This window comes from Aphelocoma coerulescens, chromosome 2, assembly GCF_041296385.1.
Source record: "Aphelocoma coerulescens isolate FSJ_1873_10779 chromosome 2, UR_Acoe_1.0, whole genome shotgun sequence".
Taxonomy (NCBI): Eukaryota; Metazoa; Chordata; class Aves; order Passeriformes; family Corvidae; genus Aphelocoma; species Aphelocoma coerulescens.
In genome coordinates, this window is record NC_091015.1 from 149,046,099 (window position 1) to 149,072,633 (window position 26,535).

At 41.0% G+C, this 26,535-nt stretch overlaps 1 protein-coding gene and 1 non-coding gene across 7 annotated transcripts in view; one reads left to right on the top strand and one right to left on the bottom strand.

Moving 5' to 3' along the window:
* Window positions 1-26,535, top strand: part of OXR1 (oxidation resistance 1) — a 275,796-nt gene that overhangs the window by 32,543 nt on the left and 216,718 nt on the right. For 5 of the 6 annotated variants that reach the window (XM_069005350.1, XM_069005340.1, XM_069005342.1 and 2 more), the window contains exon 2: window positions 5,823-5,901. The exons of the other annotated variant lie outside the window; for it this stretch is intronic. In XM_069005350.1, the coding sequence (XP_068861451.1) occupies window positions 5,885-5,901 (17 nt within the window). In that variant the 5' untranslated portion in view covers window positions 5,823-5,884. The remainder of the gene's footprint in view (window positions 1-5,822; window positions 5,902-26,535) is intronic. 6 annotated transcript variants of the gene reach the window in all.
* TRNAL-CAG (transfer RNA leucine (anticodon CAG)) lies at window positions 25,155-25,237 on the bottom strand. Its single transcript has one exon. It is a non-coding gene; the product is annotated as a tRNA-Leu (tRNA).

The window sequence follows — 26,535 nt, forward strand, 5'->3', positions numbered from 1 at the left end:
GCAAGGACAGATTTAGGAATATTTCTAGTTAACTTCATACTTTACTTGTGTTGATTTGTTTCTCAACAGGTTTTTTTTGTTCAGAGATTGCCTGACTTCCAAGCCTATCTTAGATTTTTCCTTTCCATTTTACTGCAAGCATGACACTAATACCAAAAGTTAGCACATGTTGTCTTTAATGTGGCAGCGTATTAAAGCTTTCCTGAAGTGCAAAAATTTTTCGTTCCCGTTAGCTCTCATTGTCACTTCATCATACTGTAACTTAAGTAAGCATGACCATGTTCATTTTTAGTTGCCTAAGTACTGAACTGGAGTTCTCTCTCTCATTTCTGTTTTTTTCATTTTATTTCTTCACTTGCTTGCTTCTGCAAAGAAACTGTGGAATAGCGATGCTGCTGATAGGCTTCTTACACATTCCAGGTGTCCCCAGTGATATGAGTACTGAAGTCAAATTCTTTCCATTCTTTAGGTTATTCCTTTTGAACTGGTAAAATTCTGTGTATATATATATATATTTTTTTTTTTATTTCAAAGGTAACAGTTCTCAAAATCTTTGGCTTCCATTGCTGGTTTTGATTCAGTATTCCCCATTGCCATTTCCCATTGCCATTATGTTCTGCTCTTAATTTTCAAGACTTTCCATTCATAACAATGTTTCATTTTCCAGATTTTTTCTCATCTGCTTATTGACCCTCCTGGCTTTCAGTATTTTTCAATTCAACTAAGTTTTATATCTGGATATATTTTATTCCTCTTTGCTGCTTTTAGCCCTCTGAGGAATTTAATGTAACTTGTTTTTCTAACCTTTCAGACTAGAAATTTTAAAGTGTTTTCTTCTTGCGGTTTCCTTCAAGCAGAAAATAATCTGTTATCCTGTCATTATATTTGTACTAGCATTATATTTTTAATTATCCCAGCTTCAACCATCATTTCACATCCCTTCTATGTTTTTCCTTCTTTTTCCCTAGACTTATAGGATCACAGGTTAGCTCAAGTTAGAGAGGACCTCAGAAGGACTCTAGTCCATCCTCCTCCTCAAAGCAAGGTCAGCTGTGAGATCAGTCCAGGTTGTTCAGAGCTTTATTCAGATGGGTTTTGAGACTCTGGAACGAGTGAGGCTGTACAACCTCTCTGGGCCACGTGGTTCAGTGCTCACCTGAACTCTCTCCAGTTTATCAGTGTCCTTCTTGCATCAAGGGCAGGCTGCAGAACTGCATGCAGTATTTCAGGAAGGGTCTGGTGACTTTTTAATAAAACAGTATGATCCCTCCCCTCTGTCTGCTGGCCATGTTCCTGCTAATAAAGTCTGGAATGCTGTTTGCCATCTCTCTGCTGGGACATGCTGCTGACTCATGCTCAATTTGCTGCCCTTCCAGCCAGGCAGTGCCCAGCCTATGCCATTGCAAGGGTTTCTCCCTTCCTAAATACAGGACTTTGTATCTGTCCTTGTTGAATTTCATGTATCTGTCCTTCATGAATTTCATGTCAGCTCATGCCTCCAGCCTGTCCAACTCTCCCTGGGTGGCAGCCCTTCCCCTAAGCATTATCAACTGGTCTCCCCTAATTTGGGGCCATCTGCAAACTGGATGGTTGTGCCTTCCATTGCCTCCTTCAAGTCTTTGATAAAGATCTTATTGTGTAATTCTGTATGAACACCCTTTGCCATATTTTTTGCTATAATACAATTGTTTCTTGACAGAAAATATTTTTTATTCTTGATCCTTGTGCTCAGATTTGCATGGCTTTAAGCAGTCAGTGTGACTCAGTAAATTATGCTTAAGTATATCTGGTGCAAATGAAAAGGTTCACTGAGATTTTTGTGCCAGTTTTAGTGGCATCTTTAAGACATTTTAGAAATCAGTATCGCTGTTAAGAAGTTTCTCATTTTGGAAGTTGTACCTTCCAGAATTTATCTCTGGGCAGGTAAATGATATTTTGCATCTGCTTCAGTGCAAAGTGACTGTTCACAAGAAAATGAGGCTGGTTTTCTGAGGCTGTTATGCCACTTTGCACTTTGTACCTTCCACCAGAGAGGGAGTAGGTTCAGCTGAAAGGCAGCAGCTGACACACAGTTGCCCTTACTAAGCCAGTGAAATGCTATGGGAAATATTTCTGTGCAAAACCAAAAGCCTTCTGTGCAAATGAAAAAAATCCAGAGTTGGAATTAGTGTTTCATTTAATATACTTGGTTACTGTATCAGTCCTTTTTTTTTTTTTTTTTTTTCAAAAAGGATATAGTTGTGTCTGGAGGAAAAGGAAGGTGATGAGGCCAGCAAAGTTTCTGCTGAGATAGGTGGCAGTGCTGGGTTAATGGTTGAACTTCATCTTAAAGGTTTTTTCCAGCCTAAACAATTCTGTGATTCTGTATCCAACACCTTACTCTTCCTACTTCTGCACCAGTCACCTTCAAGGGAACCTGCTTCAGCTACTCATCAATTTTATACCTGTTGGTTTCCCTCAAATAGCTTGTCCTGTTTCCTGAGAACTGCAGTTCCTTATGTCAAACCCTAACATTTTTATTTATATCCAAAAAGAGACAGAAAGCATCAGAACCCTTCAGTTAAAGTTCTTGCAAACAGAAAGGCAGTCCTACCTACTAGTGTAAGATGCTTATGAATGATGTTCTTAAGTGGAAATGCAAAAGATCATCAATTGATTGAATAAACTGGGCTTAAAATGTTCAGTGTCAAAGTTCCATTGATGCTCCCAGGATCATAAGTGACTGTACCATTTTTAAATATAGGAGCTGGACTTCTAGGTCACAACCTAAATACTTCTTAAAATTAAATTCTGGAGCTTGAACCTTATTATTTCTAAGAGAAAAGGAATGCCTGACTCAGATCTCTTAGCGCATTTACACATTTAGGCTCCACATTGTATAATCAGCTGTCTGAATGGCTTGAGACACTTAATATGTGCACTGGGGAAGATGCTGAGTTACAATCCTTAATCTCATCCATGTTTCATCTCTGAACTGCATCTGACAGTGTAGGCATAGCTTCTGGTTAGCCTGACAGTCACAAATAGGGAACTGGATTGTGACTTCTCAGAACACGCAGGGAATGTGGATGCCCCAAATCCATTGATTTTCAATTGGAGTGGACACTTGGCCTACTTAAAGCCTTTAGAAATTCCCAATCAAGACAACTGGAAGCAGGCATTTGTTATGCTTTCAGTGTAGAGGGACTGGTGTTAGTAAGTGGCAGGGAGAATAATTGCATGGGAAGGAAAATGTACTTCAGGCTGATGATACTTGTGCTGCTTGCCCAGCTGCAAGGCTCTGATTCTGGAACAAGAGGGCATGGAAAGGAAGAGGGAGGTTCCCTTCAAATCATTGCAGCTGTACAAGTTAAGGCAACACACCGAAACAAAAAAAAATCCCTGCACAAACCAAAAAAGAAAATGCTTTTAGAGCAGCTGGTAAATTGAGACAAAAATGTCATTGCCCCAACCCACAATGAAATATAGTGCTGTGAAAATGCTGCTTCCTCATCTGGAAGTAACAAGATGTTTCACCTGGTGTCATTTTATCTGATCTGACACAGAGATGTGAAGCCCCCCAGAGCATCTCATAAATTTAGAAGGGAGTTTGTAGACAAAAATTCTCCTGTCAGTCAAGATCATGTAATCACAGCTTCTTCCTGATGGACAAAACGTTTGTATTTAGATATCACATTTACATTTAACAAATGAAATAAACGAGGATAGAATGTCTGAATTTGTAAGCTATTTTTGCTTTAAATTCAACGTTTGAGAGTAGGGCAGAAAGGTTTCATTAACATCAATATTATGCATTGTGAAGGCAGTGGGTGTGTGCAATGGCATCCACAAGGGAAGCGAACCTGGGCTGGGAGCTGCTGCATTCTCGTGGGAAGGAGCTGTTGGCAAAAGCTTCAGGCTGGAAGGGCTGGCACACTTAGCTGCTTCTTAGGCAATGATGGACCAGAGTGCTATGAACAGGTGTTGCAAAAGGGACTTGATTTCTGGAGCTGGGAGGATGCAAGGCACCCAGAGCACTGCCTGGGCTTCTGGTCATGGTTGCTCTTTCCAGTTCGTGCAGCATTTTGAGTCTTTGCTTTCAGTTCTGCTGGGAGCTGCTGCTGGCTGCTACTGGGAATGGCTGAATCCTGCTTTGGGAAGGCTGAGCTCCTGGGGAGGAGCAGTGTTCACTTTGCCACAGCCATTAGCACAGCAGGGACACACAGCCTCTCTGCTCAAACTTGCCTGTGGTGGTGTGGAGGGTGTGCAGGGGTGGTCTCAGCGTCCTACAGCGCATGTTCCCTGTTACAGACTAGCACTAATGTCCTTTGCATGTTGGAGGCCTTGACTGGGATGGCACATCAAGGGAGGCTACTGCTGGCCTGTGTGGGGCTGCAGAGCCCCAGGGGCTTCTCCTGGGGACCTGGACACTGAGTGAAGCACTGAATTGCCTGGGGAAAGAGCTGCTGGAGAGCAATGCTGCCATTGAGGGGGACCTGGGCAGGCTGAAGAAATGAGCTGGCAGGAATCTTATGAAGTTCAGCAAAAGCATATGCAAGGTCTTGCCAATGGGTGGAATAACCTTGCGTAAAATGATGGGCTTGGGGACGAAATATCTGGGAGGCAGTGGTATAAAAAGGGATCTGAGGGGCCTGGTGAACAGCAATTTGTGTGTGAACCAACAGTGTGCTCTTACAGCAAAGAAAGTCACCTGTTTCCCTCGGCTGCATGGGCAAAAGCATAGCCAGCAGGTCAGGGGAAGATCCTTGCCCTCTACTTGGCATTTGCGAGACTGACTGTGGAGCACTATGTCCAGTTTTGGCCCCCCAGAAAAAGGAGGATGTCAACAAATGAGGTGGCCAAGGGACTGTAGCAAATGGCATTCAACACAAGCCTGAGAGAACTGGATCAACTCAGGATCCAAAAAGATGGACAAGAGACCACCTTAGTGCTGTCAAAAAGTACCTGAATGAAGGGTATAGAGGAGATGGAGCTAGATTTTTCTTGGAGATATACAGATATGATAAGAGGCACTGGACACAAGCTATAATATGGAAAAGTCTGATTAGGGGTTAGGAAAAATGTTTTTACCATGATGGTGATTAGGTACAGGAACTGGTTTCCAAAAGAGGTTGTGGATATTTTCAAGACTCAAGTGGACACATCCCTGAACAACCTGATCTAATTATACCTGCTTTGAGCTGAAGGCTGGACTAGGCAGTTTCTCCTGACCTAATTATTCTAATAGTCTGTAATCTCATATTTTTATGTAAAAGTTGGAATTTCTCTTTGTTCAAATAATAATAATATTTCCTGAGGTCTGTATTTAGTAGGCCCACACCAGGCAAATTATTTTTTATTATAATGTTTTCTTTCAGGAAAAATTACTAATTTACTGAGGTAGTCATTCAACAAATGGAGCACTAAAATGCAGTTAAGATATAAATTTATATAGCTTTGTTCAGACTGGAAGTTTAGAAAGACCTGTTTAGCTGCTTTAAAGCACATGCATTTCACTCAGGCACATGAATTTCATTGTAAGAGGCAAGGACTTTTAGATGTTGCACTGTCATATAGTATTATGCCTAACTCTTGTTGAGTAAGTGCTCTAACTATGTCAGGTTTAAGCCCTACCAGTAGGATTTGGTCTCAGGTTTTTAAACTTTTATCTTTTGTTTGTTAGCCTTCACATACTTTTGCTAATCTTTTTAATTCTGTAAAATTACCAGGTATTCCCTGAAGTTTCACTGGAAGATGTTTACTAATGTACTTATTGTTCAGGATATTGAAATCAAGGTCCTGAGTTTCCTAATTTAAAAATGTCTCTTTTTCTTCTCATCCAGGTCAATGTAAGCAGCCTGTGCAGAGCACTGCGTTCATAAATGTGAAACAAGCCTGCACCATCATGTTTGGCACTAAGAGGTCAGTTTCCACCATTTTTGTTATACTTTGCATCTCAGAAAAAAAAAAAGAAGTATGGCTGTTGTGATTCTAATCTGAAAATTTTGCATTTTGTAAAAATCTTGTTATACAAAACACATCAGCTAGGTGCGTTACTTTTTCTATTATAATGATTAGGTTTTCTTTGCTGTAAAGCTCTGGTCTGCTTTGACAGGTACATGGTATGCAGGCCAGGAAGCATAAATGGCAAACATCATCCCCAAGGCAAGAATGCCAAATAGGACACTGTACTAGTGCTGGAGGACATCCCTCCTGCTTTCTAGTATGGAAAATAACACCAGGCCAACAAAGCACAAGTGTAAGATAGGTTCTTTTCTGTCATTTTAGGGAGTCTGTACTGAATATGAGGTAACATCCATTTCTTACTCTCTGTGATTCAGTGTCATACCCCAAATGTCTCAAAAAAATCAACACTTTTGAGTCCATGATGTCTACTTCCTGCATCTTTGGTAAGCATCAGGTAATGTGTATCTGCCATCGGACAGCGTGGCCCTGCTGCCCCCACAGTTCCTGCAGCCACATGAGCCCTCATGGCACCCCAAGGCACCCTGTCAGGTTATCAGGTACTGCAGCTATGGGCCTTCTGCAGGGGAGTGTGATTCTCTGCATAACAAAGATACTATAGACCATTCCTCTCCTTGTGAACTCCCTGATTTTTGTGCTTGTTGGCAGGCTTTTAGGTTTTCAGTAGAAGCTAGTCAAGGACTTCAGCACTTGTGCCCCAGTTGCATGGCAGCCTAGTGAAATGTTTGCCCTGTGGAGTGGCAGAGCACCTTTAATCTGGTACCTGCAGAAATACTTCACCTTCTCCGAATTGTTCTGAAGAGGTGAGGCTGTCTTGCCCTTAAGAAGCACATATGAAGCAGCATCTTGCATGTCTGCAGGAGTCAGAGGTGGCAAATGATCAGAAAAAGCAGCTTGGTTTTCTGAAGCTCCTGCTTGAATTGCAGAAAGCTTCGGTGTGAGCTGCAGCCTTGTTGGAGTCAGGGTGCTACCAGGGGTTCCCTGTTCCCCTGTGCTCCTGCTCACATGGCCAAGAATTCAGCAGGGTGTTTTGTGTCTGACTGAAATGGGATTGGCAGCCAACTCCAGACTCCGTTACCTTTTATACAAGATGCATATGCAATACATTTTTAGGGTATCTTTCCAATAAAAGGAAACTTTGTATTTTTAGATAAGAACAGAATCTGTTGTTTTGTCAGTGTGATGAGTTTGAGGTAACTGCTGCAGAGGGTACAGTAGCAGAATTGCAACTTCCCATTTGAGGATTTCTGCTTTCAATTAGTTGTCTCTGCAGAATATTAACACTCAAGTAAATCAAAGACATTCTATTAAATGAAATAAGTTACTATATTACATTATATTCACATGGGTTAGTTATTTTTACCAATGTGCAGTACAACTCTATATGAACTTCCAATGGCCTTATCTAAACAATTTTTTTACTCGTAGGATCACCTCTTTATTTTTTCTTAGTGTTATAAAGCAATGGCAAAATGAAGAATTGTGTTTGGTAGGCTTGAAATGCCTTTTTTTATCTTTTTCCTCACAGATTTAATATTGATTGCTATGCAAATGAAAATTCCTCATAAGGAATATTACAGACAATATGAAATTCTCTTCCATATCTGCAAACAAGGTTTTATGAAAAAACGATCCATTTGGGGAAGAAAAGTTCTTTATTTCTCCACTTTACTGTGTTCCTCTTTTTCTCACTTTATGCAGACTGTTCTGAATCACTTGCAATAAATAAAGGATGTTCTGCTTTCTGGAGGGAAAGAGTCACAGTGCCCTTCCATAATAGTAACCTTCTGTGTGTAGGCTGGGACATTATATCAAGTATTCTTGAGATTGGTACCACGTTTTACCTAGGCAGTGATTGAGTACTTGACAGATGTTTTGTTCTAACTATTGCAGTACATTTTGAATTCAATTTGCATAGACAACTATTTATTGTGAACAAGAAAATATTGAGGTTCTACTGATATTTTTTAAAGGCTATAAACCCCTATAAATAAACTCCCTCTGTTGAGAATTTTTGAAATCTTGGTTTGATACATTTGTTCTTTTCCTAAAAAGAAATACTATATTAATTTAGAAATATATTTAAGAACAAATGTATTTTTCTGTAGGAAAGGATGACTTAAGGTTTATTTTCTTGAAAAATTTGTTTTTAATCAGTTCTAATAATGCATTACTAATTATAATCTCCACAAAACTTTTCATGAAATTGCATAACTCTGACTCAAAAACTGTGTTATTGCCAGTCACCAGATCTTTGGAAGTTATCAGGTGTATATAGTATCTCAACTGCTTTTACACTGATACCTTTCTCTTAATTTTGCATATAAAGTTAACATTTAGTGGATAATCCCTGTTGGATGGGCCAACAGGGACTAAAAAGTAAAAGTGACTCTCCAACCACAACAGCTTTGACAAACTTTATATGTGAGGCAGATATTTCTCAGTTGCTTTATAAGAAACTGTGTTGTTAATGTGAACTGACATATCTAAGGAAGAGGTGAATTCCTCTTAATTTCAGTTTAATTTGAGAGCTGATCCCATGATTTTGAATACCGAACTGTTGTGGTTTCTGTGTGTTGTTCTTGTATTCTGCTCTCATCTGTTTCTCTATCATGCTAATTTTTCTCCAACTAATTTAGTCTACAATAAACACCAGCACTGAAATATCAGAGGTCAGTACATATACAAATGAGCTCCTGGTGTGTTGTATTATTCATGTTCCGTCCTTATTTCTATCTTTCAAGAGCAATTACTGATACCATTCTCCTCATGTGGAAGGCAAAAGTATTTAAATTACTTTAGAGAAGGGATTTTTACTTTGTGGGAACCAACTTTATGTGTGGAAGATGTTTTGCAAAGATGGGCCCCAAATCAGTGCATCCCCAGGATCTACAAGGTTGATCTGACTGTCTGCCTGCCACTATTTTCATGGTATTCAGGGGTACTCTTATCTGTGGTCATTTATGTTCTGCAGCTTGGAAACCTCATGTTGTATAGCTTGTTTTAACTGTGTCCATGCAGCTAGAGAGTATTTCTCCTGTGTGGCATGCTCAGTTTTCTTTTCCTTCTCTAGCCTATAATGGAGTGCTTCAAAAGATAGCCTAAGTGACAAATCCAGCCCTCAGAGCTAAGTCATTTGGTCCCTAAATGAGTTTAGCAGACTGAAGGAAGCAATTGTGAGAAGCAGGATGTGAGCAGTATAAGGACATTTCAAGTTTATGTGTGATATTGCTCCATTCCTGGAGCTGCATCCATTTTTCCCTTCATTGAAGAGCCTTGCAGATGGTATATGTTTGAACTGGTCTTCCAGAGAATACCACGTTGGTCCTGTGAATTGCAGTCTACCACTAGTACCTCTGGGTAGTTAGAAGTTAGCTGCCACATCCAACTCTGTCTCCTGGAATAAGTATGGTGCCTCCTTCTCCTCCTTTGGTTTGAACCTCAGGAAGCTCCATAGAGCTAAGAGAGTGGCTCTTGTGTGATCTGTGATCTGCTGCCAGCACTTAGGCTGTGGAGGGCTAGTGTTACCAGGTTTAATTCAAAGTATTTTGGAGAGGCAAAGAAAGAAAAAGAAAAAAAAAAAAGGAACTGATTTCTAGGGACCCTGATCACCCTGATATGAACTCAGCCTTTATTTTACTGAACTCTTCTTTGTGGAGAGCCTTTTGTTTATAGGGTGTGATTCTAGCCTGAGGCACTGTGGCCAATGCAGCTGGTAGCTTCTGCTAGGTGCTGATGGCTGATTTGGTGCTTCGTGATGGATGGCCAGGTCAGTCTTGGCCAGTGGTCCAAGAGTTTCATAACACAGCAGTTGTTTCTGGAGGCAAATAGTTTTCTTTCCAAATTGTATTCCAATCAGCCATCCTGGAAAGCTGTAGTCAATTTTCTTAGGCCAGGTCTGTCAGCAGCAATTTGAGTCCTGTGATAAATAGAAAACAAACCTTTCTTCTAATGTGTCTAATCATATTAGTATGTTTATAAACTTAGATAATAGGTAAACTGGACAAATAGTATGATTGATATAGGAGGATGATGTCATTTGGAAAGACACATAAGCTTTTTAGTCACTGACAGTTACTGATTTCCTCATATCTGGGTTTGATTAGAAAGTTAAGGAAATAATATTTATTTATAAACTCCTGATATGAACAGACTGTAGTGTTTTCAAGATTATTTTCAAGATAATAGAAGCCTACTTTCTTCTTTTCTCTTAGTTGCAGAGAGACTATGTTTACACATGGTTTCTAAATTTCATGTTTTTAATTGGCATTAGTCCTGGACTATTGCTGTTTGTTCTTATACTCCTGCTAGGTATTAAAGCCTGGCCAGTGGATGCCCACAAAGCTCTGTCCATTACTGAACACTAAGAGCATATGCCAAAGTTTTTCTTTGGGATTTTTAAATGTACAAGAATAATTATCTAGTTTGACCTAAATTCACATGGTGCTCATCATCCCCTTTCTTTTACTTTTCAATTGGAACTGACACTACTTGAATGAAGCTGTAACATACTTTGTTTCTTCTTCTCTGTTACAGAATTAACTTTCTTGCTGAACTTAGTTATGGCAGTGAACTGCAAAATAATATCTATTTACATGGACTCTTTTAAAGTTTACTACCAACTCCAAAATATGAACTTCTAATTTCTTGCACTTTTTTATTGCTTGAGGATCTGGAGGCTGACTAATGTGAAATGATAAGGCACCTGTGAAACTTGGATTTTATTCAACCAGAACAGTCGCAGTCTAGAACGCAGATGTACATGGGCAACACAGTGTGTAACAGATACAGACAGGGGTGCAGAGTGGGGAACAGAGAAGTACTTGACACTGTGTAAGCAGTAGCCAAAACACTGATGTGTTATCAACAGTTTTTTAATCACAAATTCAGAACACAACACTGTATGGTCTGCTGTGAAGAAAATTAACTGCATCCCAGTCCAACTCAGTACAATGTAAAAAGCCCAATCAGTGTTCATACGCTGAAGCTTAAGCTCCAATAAAATGGTTGTATATATAACAAAAGATAGAAAACACATATTCTTAGTTTAACAATCCATCTAATAAAAATTTGGCTTCCTATACATACAAATAAAGTCACAAAATTTTTATGCAATGGTGAGCAGCTTTAAAAAATTTTCTTTAAGCAACTGCATCATGATTAGAAAATGTGAATTAATACCTGAATATATTGTATGCTTTTAGAAATGAAAATATGAAAGAAATCTAAATCTGTTTAAATTTTTCTAAACTATGAATATGTTCTCAATTTTATTTTTACAGAAGCCTATTTCACAATAAGGCTCTACTCTGCCTCATGTAGAGCCTTTTAAAGGCATTTACATGAGCTAACCAGCTAACTTGGCATTTATATTTTGTTAGAGAAAGTCGTCTCCATTTCTACACCAACTTCTTGCTGTAGGTCCAACACTGAGAATTATTTAATTATGCTAATGTGTTTATTTGCTATATCTTGGAGTTTCTGTAGAAGTGTCTGATTATTTGCCTCAGATTATTTAATTATAGGATTGCACTTGCACTTCAGCTACAACCTTTAATGCCAGAAGTTCCTTTTTCAAAAGGAAGAAGCTTTCAAAGGCTGGCACTTGATAATATAAAGAGGACCTAACATCTCAGTGACAGGATTGTTTTTTGCTTGTTTTCTTTGCAGTGGAATGAAAAGTGTTTATTTGTTTCTCAGTTGATCTCAAACAATAAATGTGTAAGCAAAACTGCAGACACCTTTCTTGTTGTGGTCCCAGATCCCTTATGCTTTAGCAGATTCAGGAGGCACAGAATTTTTAAGCAAGACCTTAAGATATACTCTGTGTGTGGCTGGGCTTTTCACTATACAGGGGTGTGTTTCCTGTTACATCCTGTTGTCATAGGTTAGCAAGCATCGTCCCGGAAGGGATGTTCTTGCTAAGGGGTGCTTACAGCTTCCTTTGTGACCTGACAGAACCTATCAGCTGGCCAGTTTGAATATGGACAATTCTTTAAGCCACTTAAAATTGTGACCACTTCTGTGATCCACACTTAAGAATAAACAACCCCTCCCCCCCACAGCTCTCTCTCGTTTCCGGTGCTGGCACAGGTGGCTGCGGGCCCTGTGCGGGGGCCAGCGGGTCCAGCCCAGGCCCTGCTCGGGCCAGGCCCTGCTCGGGCCAGGCCGGGCTGGGCCACGGCCATCCTGGGGCCGATGGGCCCTGCTCCACCCGCAGAACCCCCCCCTCCACAGCCCTGCTTTGTTGCAGCTGGAGTGGCCTCGCTCCTCCTCTCCACTGCGGCCAAGATTCAGCTGAAGCTGCACCGCTGTCCGGCAAAGATCATGTGACCAACAGTGATAAGCGAAATTCCAGCTGCAAGGCCTGGGTGAGATTAACCCTTTTAGTGCTGTGAAGAGCTGAAAACCTGAGGGAAGAGAAAGAGGAGATGCTTACAGCTGAAATTCTGTTGTAAAGCTATGATGTATCAGAGTACCCATCGTAATTTCATGAAGGCATGGGGGGTGGAGTGTTCAAGTTGTACTTGTGAGCAAAAGCACCTGCACTGAGATAGGCAGATGCTAAAGCAGCTGTAATTTAATGAGAAGTTTGAACAGGGAGAGATGGAAGCGATGAGGACTTTTGCTCCAAATGGAAAAGGAGAAGACCTCAGTTCCTAGAGATGCTCCCAGAGATAGTCCTAGAGATGAAGATGAGGAAGACCCTTTGCTCCCAGGGAAGGAGAAGGGCCTCTGTTCTTAGAGATGAAATGCTCCCAGAGATGGGTGAAGAGAACTTTTGTTTCTGAACGGCTCGACCTTAAAATTGTACCCCAAAAACCTTCAAGAGTGGACCCTCGAAAGCAGTTGTGGGAAAAGCTGCAAGTGGGGGGAAGGGACTCACATGCGAGCAGAGAACCAACCCGGGCAGCTGGCTCATTGTGATAATGTTTTCATAGCATGGAGAAGAGAGATTCCTCTTCCTAAATGGACTGAACAAGGTTATTATGGAAGTGGTAAACAGACTGAACATGTCAAGGGTTGTCTTTTTGCATTGTCAGTGGGAGAAAGGAGGAAGGTGGAGGGGAGGAGGAGAGTTCTGAAGGTGTGGTATGATTTTTTTTCCCCTTCTTTTAGGTCTGGTAATAAACTTCTTTATATTCTTTCAAGTTTTGTGCCTGCTTTGTGTTTCTCCTAATTCTTATCTCACAGAAGGTAAACAGTAATGAGTATTTTGGACCAAACCACTACACCTGTTCAAGATGCTGAAGGGCAAACTGCTGCATTTCCATAATCAGTGGAATTCTTTTGCTTTTATTCTAGAAGTTTGGATTTCACATGGGTTTTCTAGTAACGCTCTTTACCAAGAGCATGCAGGATGAGGAAAATTTTTTGTTTTTCTTTTTAAAAAGTGCATTTGGAAAAAAATATGCCAAGGTATAAACTGAAGGTCAGTCTTGCTGAATGATGAAGTCAGTCAAAGGCACTCATGCCCTAATTCAGTCATTTCTTCAGGCACGGGAAAGCATGAAATAGTTTCCCAGGCAGGGGTGAACTTTTCCTCATGCTCAGATTTCATGCTGAGCTTGGGCCCCAGTACCCTGCAGATATCTCCTGTTCTTGGTATGTATCTAGTCTTAGAAGAGCTGCTCCTGCTGGATTCTGGCTGCAAAAATAGCTTAATAACATTTCTCTCATTTTTAGGAAATGAAGTCTGTAGATTAGAGAATTATTATTGCTGCTACATGTGAGACTTACTCTCAATTTGAAACCACTCTAGTTGAATTCCAACCTCAATGTGAAAAGCACATATATGACAATCAGCACCTAACAGAGCTAAGTGGCATCATCCAACCTCTGCTGCATTTTCATATATAAGAATAGCTACACTGGTGGTCAGAAAAACATTTTCTCTCAGGATTAGCTTGCCAGATACATCTCTGAAGCCTTCTGAAGCAGAACTGGTACCATATAATGAAAGCAGTTGCTGTGTCTTACAGACTTTTTCAGTTGCTTCTAGCAATTACATGATTTCTCAGCTGTCTCCCTTTTTTTGGATGCTTTTGTAAATCCCTGCCCACAAGCACAACACTGTATCAGAGCAAATGGCTTTTCTCCCTGTTCTTTATTTCTTGACAAAAATCCTAATATCCTGATAAAAACCAAACCTCATTTCACAATGTGATATGTCTGCATCCTGCTTGTATGTGTATCAAATCCCCAGGTTAAATTTTCAGCATGGTGAATAATAAATATCTGCACAAGTCCCATGCTTTGCTAATGGGATTTGTTTATGCTGCTCCCTGAAACCTTTTTAAACACTGGTGATGTGTTTTATTATGGTGTTACAGAAGACACTTCGGTAAAGTGTGTTCTGATTCTGTGTTCAGCAGCATGAATCAGTCCCAGGGAATGGGACCAACTCACTGTCTGTGTCTGTGCTATATTGCTGCAGATGGTGGTCATGGGCTGTTGGCTCCATATTTATGTGGCCATAAATTTCCTGTTTTGCTGACACTTTAAAGTAAATGAAGGAAAGCATCAGCACCGCTGGCTTTCTGGCAGGAAGCCTAAGAGCAACTTGGTATGCCTTATGTGTCTAGCTAATGCCACTTCAATGGAAAGTTTTAATTAAGTGCATGTCTGTGTGTGCAGGGAAGAAATCAAAGGCATTTGGGAAAAAGAAAGTGTACCTGCGCCAGAGTCACTGAGGAGTAATTTGATGGGAGCACTAAATGGCTTTAAATTAACTGGAAAATATTTCCTAAATATTGTCAGAAAGAACAAGAAATGAGTCTGAAGGGAAGACCATAACGTTATTCTGTAGATCTAGCCCATTTTCTCCATATTTGTTGTAAGATGTCATGGTAGTACAAGTCAGAGGAGTAGACGTTGTGAAACTAATCTATATGCTGGATTCCATTAAGCTCCCTAATTTCAATTCTTAGAAGAACACTGGAAACTGGTTTGCCTACAGCCAGTATTTTTAATTCATCCTTTCTGTAGTAGTTTCTAAGCTTGCAAACATCCAAAAATTCATTAATACATGTATAATTTTATAGCAAATATTTTATAACTAGGTAGCCATATTAAAATTCTAGCTGTTGAAATTCAACTTATCACATGGGAGTTTTAGCTCTTTAGCTCTAACCTCATTTTCACTGTTACTGGAGGAAAAATGCACTCAGTTCTCTTCAGACTATCTAGAGAGATGGCTCTTTATGACAAAGAGAAGTTCTGAGGAGCAGGGATAATTCATTTACCGCTAGATATGGTCCATGATTTATTTTGGATAATGTTTGGTATATAATTTATTGTTCTATCTGCATTACAGCAAAGCTCAAAGGGCACAACCCTTTTTTTGGTACAGGGCTTGTTATGTCATATTGTATTTGCCTTAATCCATGTAATCTTTTTAAGGCCTTAGTACAGCATGCTTTCCACCCTTTTACTCATCTTTCAGCCAAGGTAGAAACCTGCTTTATTATTCACTAAATGTTTTTCCAGAAGAAATGGAGGTTTCTCAACACCCCATCCAAAACTGTGCAACGAACTCCGTGAGGGGCTAGGGATGACCACACAGTCTTAGCTTTTGTCCCTGTTTGATCTTCCTTCTGTAATGTAGCTCTGAGATATTCTTTGTATTAGATAACCACAGTGAAAGAACAACACTTAAGCCTTGTCATGGTGAACTCTTGTTGCTCTGTATGACACCTTAATTTAAATGCATGTTCTTCTGTGAACTGTACAATCAGATGCAAACTTCCCCCATTCCCAAAACGCCATTTTTTTTGGTTTGTTTCTTAACATGGACAAGGTTATTTGCTGAACACAGAATTCTGTGTCTGATTTCCTAACATCACAGAGATGTGATGGTATGACTCCTGTGACTGGTGTTGGAATGGAAGGATACATGCTCCGTAGGAAGGACAGGCAGGGAAGATGAGAGGGCATCACCCTTTATGTCAATGATGAGCTGTGCATGGTGCTCTGGGATGGATGAAGAGCTGACCAATGGCTTATGGGTCAGGACTAAAGGTGACATTATAGGGTCTGCTACAGGCCACCCAAACAGGAAGACCGAGTAAGGGAGGCCCTCTGTAGATAGATAGGATCAGCCTCATATTCTTACAAGCCCTGGCCTCAACCACCCTGATATCTGTTGGAGGGACAACTTCACAGGGCATAAACAATCTAGGAGGTTCCTGGAAAGCATTGATGGTAACTTCCTTCTCCAAGGGATAGAGGAGCCAGCAAGGAGAGGTGCTATGCTGGACTTGTTCTCACCAACAAAGAGAGGCTGGTGGGGAATGTGAAGCTCAAGGGCAGCCTTGTCTCCAGTGACCATGAAATGGTGGAATTCAATACCCTTAGGGCAGCAGGGAGCAGCAGGGAGAGTGCACAGCAATCTCACTACCCTGGACTTCAGGAAAGCAGACCTTGTCCCGCTTGTGGTACTCTTCTTGGTAGAGTACCATGGAATAAAGACCCTTAGGTAAGAGGAGACCGAGAAAACTGGTTGATATTGAAAGATCACCTTCAAACTCAGGACAGATGCATCCCAGCAAAGAGGAAATCAGGCAAAAATTTCAGGAGGTCTGTGTGGATGAACAAGAAGCTCTTGGGTAGGCTAAGACTCAAAAAAAGTGTGGAAAAAAGGACAGGTAGCTTGGGAGGAATACAGAGAAATTGTCTGGGCAATCAGGGATCAAGCTGTGAAAACTAAAACCCTGATAGAATAAAATCTAGTCAGGAATTTGAAGGACAACAAGGAAAGCTTCTATAGGAACATCCGTAATAAAAGACAGACTGGGGAAATTGCGGGCCCTCTCCAGAAGGAAATGAGAGACCTTGCTGCCTGGGCTATGGAAAAGGCTGAGGTATCCAATGCCTTTTTTGTCTCAGTCTTCACCAACGAGGGAGAATGAAGAACCACAGACTGAAGGAGATCAGGTTCGAGAGCATCTAAGGAACATGAAGATGCACACAAGTCCATGGGACCTAATGAGATGCATCTGTGGGTCCTGAGGGAATCCTCAGAGGAGTTTCTAAGCCATTATCCATCATACTTGAGAAGTCATGGTGGTCTGGTTCCTCTGGTTCCCACTGACCGGAAAGGGGGAAACACAACCCCTAGTTTTAAAAAGGAAAATAGAAAAAGGTCTGAGGAACTACAGGCTAGTCAGTCTCAACTCTGTGCCTGGCAAGATCATGGAGCAGATTCTCCTACAAACTGTGCTGAGGCACATGGAAAATAAGGATGTGATTGTTGACAGACAACACAGTTTGACTAAGAGCAAATCATGCCTGAAAAATTTGGTGGCCTTCTATGATGGTGTTACAGTGTTGGTAGATAAGGGAAGAAAAACTGATGTCATCTACTGGGACTTGTGCAAAGCATTTGACACTGTCCCACATGACATCCTTTGACTCTAAGCTGGAGAGACATGGATTTGATGAGTGCATCACTTGGTGGATAAGGAACTGGTTGGTTGGTCAAACTCAAAAATTTGCTGTGAAGAGCTCAATATCCAAGTGCAGAGCAGTGACAAGTGGCATTTTCAGGGGTCAATATTGGACTGCTGCTGTTTAGCACCTTTGCTGGTGACATGGGCAGGGGGATTGAAGGCACCCTTGCCAAGTTTGGCAATGACATGAAGCTGTGTGTTGACACACTAGAGGGAAGGGATGCCATCCAGAAGGACATGGACAGGCTTGAGAAGTGGGCCCATGCAAACCTCATGAAGTTCAACAAGGCCAAGTACAAGGTCCTGCACAATGGTTGGGGCATCCACCTGGGCAGAGGATGGATTGAGAGCAGCTCTGAGGAAGAGGATTTGGGGGTGTTGGTGGATTGATAGCTTAAGATGTGCTGACAATGTGTGCTCGCAGCTCAGAAAGCCAAATGTGTCCTGAGCTACATCAAAAGCAGTGTGGGCAGCAGGGCAAGGGAGGGGATTCTGCTCCTCTGCTCTGCTCTGGTGAGATCCCACCTGGAATGCTGTGTCCAGCCCTGGGGTCCCCAACACTAGAAGGAAATGAACCTGTTGGAGCAAGTCCAGAGGAGAGAAGAAAAGATGGTCAGAGGGCTGGAACACCTCTCCTGTGAAGTCAAGCTGAGAGAGCTGGGGGCTGTTCAGCCTGGAAAAGAGAAGGCTCCAGGGAGACCTCATAGCACCTTTCAGCACCTAAAGAAGGCCTATGGAAGAGCTGGAGAGGGACTTTTTACAAGGATGTACAGTGGTAGAACAAGGGGTAATGTATTTAAACTGCAAGAGGGTAGGTTTAGACTAGATATTAAAAGAAATTCCATGGAACAGGTTGCCCAGAGAAGTCGTGGTGTTTGGAAGTGTTCAAGGCCAGGCCAAATGGGACTTTGAAGTACCCTGGTCTAGGGCACGGGAATTGGAACTAGATGACCCTTCCAACCCAAACCATTCTATGATTCTATTCTTTCTCTATTCCTCACATTGTTATGAAAATGTGAGTCTGAAGACTGAAATAGGTAAAGCTTCCTTCTTAGCCTCTATACTTTCAATGTATATAGCAGATGGGGAGTCTCCTGGCAAGGGGAGAAACAAATGCAGCAGATGCACAATAAGAGCAAAAAAGCTATGAGAGTAGTTCCAAGAACTGAAGATGCCATTAAAAGGTTATTTACCTTTTGCTGAATTGTTGCATTTTGCCTGACTTTTATTAGTGTGAGATATGAGAAATCGTTTAGCACTTGTTATGATAAACTAGTTGTAAACAGAATGATCTTGTTTCTCTGGGTATTATGGATCAATGCTGGATGCTTCCACAGCTCATGACAAAGACAGGAATCCTTATGAAAAACATAGGAAAAGTCCAGAAACCAGGAAAATTATGTATCTCAGAGTATTCAAACTAAAGTAATGAATGCTGTGGTCTTAAAACCTTTTCTGTGGTTTTAAAACCTTTATAAGATCATCGCTTCACATTAAGGTAGAGCAGTGGTCCTGTACAGAGTGTAGGAAGATGTGAGGAACATTGCCCTTACCCCATACACTGGCTTGCACACAGTTCCTCAGGCAGTGCACAGGCAGGCTCTGGAATTTTTTGCAGCAGCATGTGAATGCTAAAAATTTCAGAAAATGGCCCAAAACCCCATTTTTAATGGGAAGGTGGTTAAACACTGAAAGAGTTTGCCACAAGATTGTATGTTCTCTGTCCTGGCAGACAATCAAAACTGGCTGTGGCCCTGAGCAATCTGCTGCAGCTGAGCTGGCTCTGAGCGGGAGAATCCCAAGAAGCCCCACCATCCCCAGTGACCTTCTTGCAGGTTATGAAACAAAGAAATACCTTTACGATAAGAAACCTCTGAAGCCCGAATTTCTGGAAGCAATGAAGCTTTGTCCTACTGTTTGTCCTGCTGTTTACCACTGTCTGTATTGATTTCTGTCTCAGGGCTGGTTTTGGCCACCCTCCCAGAGGATGCTGAGCTGAGCTGACCACTGGTCTGATCCAGCATGGATTTCTTGCATGTGTTAAGAGGATATTGGGCTAGACTGCAGATAAGGACTAAGTCTAATTATGGAGGACAGAATATTTAGGTGAGGAGGATAAAGCAATGCAGCTACCCCTGTGATCCAGGCAGGGCAACCCAGGGTGAGTCCTCCTGATGCTGAGATTTTGCATGACGTTTTGTTTCCTTATCAGTTGTATGAGGTAAGGCTGGTGGGCCCCCCTCTTTGAGGAGACATTGAAGATCCTGGGTGCTTTGGGGAGAAGTCTGTGTAGCTGTGCAGCAGCAATGGGGACCATCCAACTAATGCTGTGCTGTGCTGTGCTGGCAAGAGTGGGAGCTGCCAGAGCCTAGCACTAGCACTGAAGGAGCAGGAAAATAGGTTCATTCCAGTTAAACATGAGTGTGACATTACCACTCTGAGATCAGGGGTTACTAAGAGTAAACTACTAGTGGTTTGGCTGACAGTAAAAAGACAGCATTACCTTTAAAAGAGGAATGTGACTTTTGCAGATGGAGTAAGACTGGCTTAAGGACAGGCATGCCTACGAAAAAATACTGTTTTTTCCAATAATTTTTATGAAGAGCACTAGCAGCACAAAGAAAAACAAGCCGTGCTGTATTCAGACCATGCCTGCCTCACGGAGATCCAGATGCAAGCGTGGCTTGTGGCAGGAAGCCTTTTGCCTGTGCTGTCACAAGGGTCTCTAGGTTATCAAAAAACAACTATGTGCTACTTTCACTTTCCAGGCATCTGTGTTTTCTCATGTCAAAACTGCCCTTTGTACCTGCCCCTTTGCAGTAAGAGTTAATGCCAGTAGACATCCAGGACCCATCTCTCTACTGAGAGAAGAGCTGCTGCATGCATTGTCTTTAATACAATGATTGACTTGTGTTGTCTGAATTGATTCCAGTTCATAAAGCTGACATTTACTTGACATCAGAGTTAACCATCAATGTTCTTAACAGAGTTAGTCAAACTTTCATGTTTTAATAGCTGTGAACAGCATGGAGCCCCAGGTAGACTCCTTTCAGGGAAGATTCATTAGGGCAAAAAAAGATCATTAGCGGCTGGTAATGGATTGTTTCTCTGTAAGATAAACGCAAATTCAGACATGCTTTGAACTGTCGTTGTAGGCTTGCTTCAATGACAAAGGAAGCAGGTGAGCCGTGGTATCCTGATTATTCTTTTTACTTCTGTTTTAAAAAAAACCTTTGAAAACCACAAAGTGTTGGAAATATACTGTCCTATCCACTAATGAGCAGTAGAAGTAATGAGATATCTCAAAACTCCCTCAGTGTCCACATACTTACCATATACTTGTCTGAACTTCATCTAAGTATTTTCAAAGTGATGTGTAGCTTTGGTGTCAGGAGAGAAATACTGGAAGTAGTTTCCATCTATTTCAGTTATTCAGTGACTCATGCTGAGTGGCAAGATCAGATCGGATCTGGGTATCTGTTACGCTTTGTGATGAGCATATGAGATGATCTCTGCCATGCTGTATTCTCCCCTAGTCCGTGGGCAACATTCCTAAAACCAGGATGAGGCAGGTTTGCTGATAACCATTTGTTTGCGAGAAAAGAATTTTATCTGAAGGAATAAGTTCTATGTGGCAATATCCTCACAGGTAGGGTGGTGCTGTAGTGGTAATGGCAGAGTCCCAATTTGCCCATAAAATTATCTATTCCCCTGAAACCCCTTCAAGGGGATTTTACACAGAGTGTGAGCTCTGCCTCTGTTCTTTCCCCTTCTGGTCAATAAGGGCTCTGCTCACATGTACAGCTCTGGCTGGAGCTGCAAGGGAATCCTTATTCCTTATTAATTTAAAGGTTGTATTTAATAGAGGCCTCCTTAAAGCAAACTGGCCTTTTGGTAAAGCACAACAGCTTTCTGTGGCTTTTACCTCCTGTTTGCATTGGCACCCAGAAATATATTTGTTTGAAATGTGTATAGTCCCTTTCTTAAAAAAAAAAAAAAAAAAAAAAAAAAAGAGAGAGAGAAAGAGAGGAAAAAAGAAAAACATTTGCCATTCTCTGAATCTTATTAACCAGAAGCTCTGCCTCTTGCACCATGCCATGGAGAGAAAAAAATTCTGAGCTCTTTGTTTTTCTGTACTTCTCACCTTGTGACATTTTCTCACAGGAAATATTCACAGCACATGCAAATGATGAGAGTTTGGGTCTCAATCCTTGTGACTAGCAATGGCTAAGATGTATGCAGTTTCAACCGCAGAAAAGGCTGATCATGTGCTTCCTTTAATACTGAAATTTATTTAACTCTGAAGATCTTGTGTAGCCAATATGATTCTTTTAGTTTTAAAATGCCCACAGAGCTGAACATATTCATGTGAAGAGTTTCCGAGCCTCACTAAACAGCTTGTATATAAAAGAGTGCAGATATCAGCATGTGATTATGAAATACCAAGCATACATGCTGATAATAAGATTTTTTTAAAGTACTTGTTTTTCTTCCCCTCAAATGCCTCTCTAAATTCTGTCCAGTCCATCTTGTGAACGTTTCTAAAAGCAAATTTATAGGAAGAGACTTGTCTCCACAGAATTCGTTTCTGTCAGTTCTGTCAGTTTCTGTGTGTTTTGCTGCAATTTGGTGCATATCTCTAAAAGTGGCTGTTACATACCTAACATTAATGAAGGATTTGACAGATTATTTTGTTCCATTCAGACCTTTAATCCAGGAAAAATTATCTGCCTGAGAACAAGGAATTGAACTTTGCACAGAGATTTCTTGATGAAGTCCTATGATCTCTGTTGTTTATGATGGCCTAGGATTTAACCCTCCCTCTCCCTCTTTAGTTTTATTCATTCTTACAGTCTGTAATTATGGAAGAGTTGGCTTGGAAGAATATTATGTTTTATTTTGTGATTATATTGAAAATCCAAATTAAATCTTATTTGCATATATAATTTACCCATTACAATGTGTTACTAGAAGGGAAATACTGTTAACTACAAGCTATGAAGAATTCTTGGCTGCAGAGTTTTTATCCTGTGGCTCTGTTCATCTGTAATGTTGCTGCTGTTTCACAGATGACCTGCATCATCGGATGAATCCTAGGACCACTGAAGCAACTTGTGAACTGCCACTGGAGTTGGGGCTTTTCTTATCCTGAGTGCTGGCTGGAGCTCTATGTAGTTCTCTCTCTCTCTCTGCCCTCTATGCAAGCCTCTCAGTGGGAATTAAAGTAGGATCAGGAAGGGATTGTAGAAAAAAGCTGCAGTCCTGAATAGGTATTTGAATGCATAATTATTTAGTAATCTTCTCATTAGTAGTTTTCTAGGATACTTAAACCATCTCATACTGGAGATACATCTGTTCTAAATTATATGATCTCAATATTCATACTATAATTGAAATGAAGCTAAGGAGGTTCAAGACCTCAAAGTTGCTGGTTATCTTGTCACATATAATTATTTAATGGTTTATATGTATATCTGTGTATATCTCTACCTCAGTTATATTTTTTTCTTCGAACTTTAGGAAGAGTCTACACTCTTAGTTTAGATCAAATTACTTCTAATAATATTGATTTGATGCCTCTATAAGGTAGATAATATACTACTATTGTAAATTTTGTTGGTGGGACATGATGATGTTGATTTCAGGGTTCATCCAAAATGGATCCCACTGGATGACCAGCCAGCTCTGCATCCTGCAACTCCAGAGTTCAGGGTTACTGCTTTAGGTGGCTTCCTGTTGATTTTGTTGTTTGGCAGATCCAGACATGCTGGACTTGCTGTGTGTTCAAAGCAGGCAAATGTGCTGCTTTCAGAATTCCAGTACTGGTAGAATTGCTGTCAGGAATGTGGAATTAAACACTTTAACAGTTCAGGAACTGAAAGAATCCCTGTGTATGTTGACAGCCTGTAGTGCTGCTTGCCAAGTAAGAATGTATGGGTTAACACCACCCCATAGGTTAAGTCCTGGAGAAAAGCAGATATATATCTTCTGTACACTAGGTGTGGTAGAGAAGTATTTTGTGCAGGTAAGCACTCTACTCAAGGACTGTTTAGTAGTGTTTGCAGGTGGAAGGAATTAGTTACCTTTGTCAGAGTTTGTGTTAGTATCACATAATTAAAACACTACCTCAGTTTGTTTCTTCCCCTGGAATATTCATTGATTCACCTATTTTAGCTGCTCATTTATAATGATCTAGTGTTATGTGTTTACAGAGGTCATTATCATATGTATGCTGTTTGCAGTGCTGGATATTTAAAATTAACTAAAATTTCTAGTCTTCTACTTCATTAATGGGAAGAATGTTCTTGTGACTGTTGTTTGTGATCTTGTTTCTCAGAAATACTTTGTATTCTAGATTTTCACTTAATGTGTATTTACCTCTAAATACATAACATGAAAATTTAATTAGTTTACCAATTCATATCTGCTTTTGAGAGGGTTTTTAAATTTTAACAAATCAAGAACACAAAGCAAAATCCAGAGTATTTTGGAGACCAAGTTAAAAGTAAGAAAAAATCATCTAGCATTGAGTTGGAAGCTGTAGTTTTAGAAAACATCTGGAGGCAGAATAACTTACTTCTGGCAAAAGAGGGAGAGAGGGAGGTTTTGCTTTCTCCCTCTCGTGCTCACTCCCCTTCTCTTGCCACTTAAGCAAGTGCCAGAACCCTGTGGGTGATTGCCTGGTAGGTGGGTGCCACTCCCTAGAGCTGCAGAAGCCCATCTTGGGGCAGTAACGTTTCTCACTGTGCCATTGAGGTGCCTGGCCTGGCATCCAGCATCAGAGCTAGTGCAGGCAAGGAAGGTGGAGGGCTAGTGCAGGCGTGGTGCTGGGGGATTAAAAAAAATAATAAAAAGAAAGAATGCCCTAGGGTATATCACCATGTCCCACAGCCGTAGGGAGGAGGAGGAGAGAAGATCCAGCAGGCAGGAATGGTGCAGCAAGATTGATTTATTTAATTATTTTACAAACTCTTTTATAGACTTTTTTCTTCATAGTCTAATTGGACAAAGGATCAACCACCCCTTGGGGGTGATTGGCTAAAATCCTAGAACATCCATTGTCAAAATATTTTTCTACTATGCTATAAACAAGACTTTTCAAGGCTGCAGGTGTTTGGTTGTTTACATAACTGCTACCTCTTCTGTGAGAGAGAAAAGTCTCTCACGGACTTAGAAAATAGCAAGAAAATCCTTGCTAGCAGCATTTTTGTATCCACACTGGGGAGCGAGCGAAATCCCACCAGATTTTGGGGGTTGCACTGTGAATTGCTGTCTGCTTTAGGCCGAAACAATTAGATCTTCCATTTTGTTTTAAGACACCATTTTTTAATTTTAGAATAGAATGAAAAGTTCATTTGGCAGGGACCTGCAGTGAACATCAACTGCCTGACAAATTCAGGGCTGACGAAATGTTAAAGTAAGTTTTTAAGCGCGTAGTCCAGAAGCCTCTAAGTCACTGACAGGTTTGGGGCACTCATCACGTCTCTGGGAAGCCTATAGCAGTTTTTGATCACCCTCTCAGTAAAGCAGGGATTCCATTCCTAGTGTTCTGCCGCACCTCTCCTGACACAGCTTTGAACTCTTCCTCCACCTCCTGTCAGCGCACACCTGGAGGATGAGATCAGCACCTCCCCTTTCCCTCCTCCGGAAGCTGTGGAGTGCGAGGTTGTTTTTCCTCAGCCTCTTTCTTTCCCGAAGCACGCAAAGCCAAAATCCTCAGCCGCAGCCCCAAAACACGGCTGTCAGAAGTGGGATTCGAACCCACGCCTCCAGGGGAGACTGCGACCTGAACGCAGCGCCTTAGACCGCTCGGCCATCCTGACACACGTGGGGTGCTGCCACCGCCCCGTCACTGTCTATTTGTAGATACTTTTAGTGATGCAATATCGTTTTTCTGTACACAGTGGGTGTTAAAAAACATTCCAAATGAAAACGTATTTTGTGTTGACTCTCTGGTAACCGTAATAACTGATGTTTATTTATACATGTAGCTGTTGCATTCTGTGAGTGCGTGTTAGTGTGTTGAGAAAGAAGCAGGTACTGTTGCACATATATTACATATGCCATGAAGTGGACATTTGAAGCTGTACAGAAATTAATAAAAATGTGATATGCAGTATGTTTCACAAGGACATTGCTTAAGGCTGATTTGTTTCCTGTAATGTCTATGAAAATCCCCCTGAGATATGTACAAGTTACTCATGGTAAGAGTTCTCTGATATTTAAAAGGGGGCTGTGACATTGTAACAAATTGCATGTCTCCTTGCTGCGGGATTTTTTCAAAAGAATTCATGTGCTTGAAAACTGAATCTAGGAACCTCTAAATATACAAATTTGGTCAGCATTTGGGAGTGAAAGTCAGTATGAAAGGAAAGAGTTGTTCTTGTTTGGAAGCATCAGGTTAAAGTACAGTGTCTCTGTTTGGAATGTAAACTCAATAGAAAAAAAAAAAATTGAAATGACACAACCAGGCTATCAGAAATGGCAAATGAATCTCTGGCCCCAAAATATTCCTTAGAACCTTAAGAAGCAATATTTTCCAATGAAAAAAAGGCTACAGTCCCTACTAGATTGGCCAAGAATTAGTACTGGTTTTATCTGATACTGGTATTGGAGGAAAACTGTTGCTTCAGTATGGAGAAACCAATTCTTCTGGCTCCAGTTTGTCAATGTCTGTCTTGCACTGGGGAGCCAGAAGTGCTGGGCCCGGTACTTTGGTGTCTCATGGGTGCTGAGCTGAGGGAAATAATGACTTGTCTTGACCTACTGGCCATGTCCTTCCTTGGAGACACACAAGAATTGACTGGACAAGGCTCTCTCTTTTCCTGACTTCAGAGTCAAATCTATCTTCAAAGTTGACTTTGCTTTGAGCAAGACTTTTGAGCAGGTAAGTGCTAAAGGTCCCCTCAAACCTAAACTCTTTTGTGATTCTACAACTGTGTGCCATAATTTTAAACAATTTTATGTAAGAACACTTGTGAATTGAGAGTATTAATGCTATATTTTGGATATGCTGTTATGTGCCCTAAACCTTTACGCTTTTATCCTTGTACTCATTCCAGGACAACAAGCAGTCTTGTCTGAGGCCTAGCAGAAAGAAAAGACTAGCCTGTGTAACCAA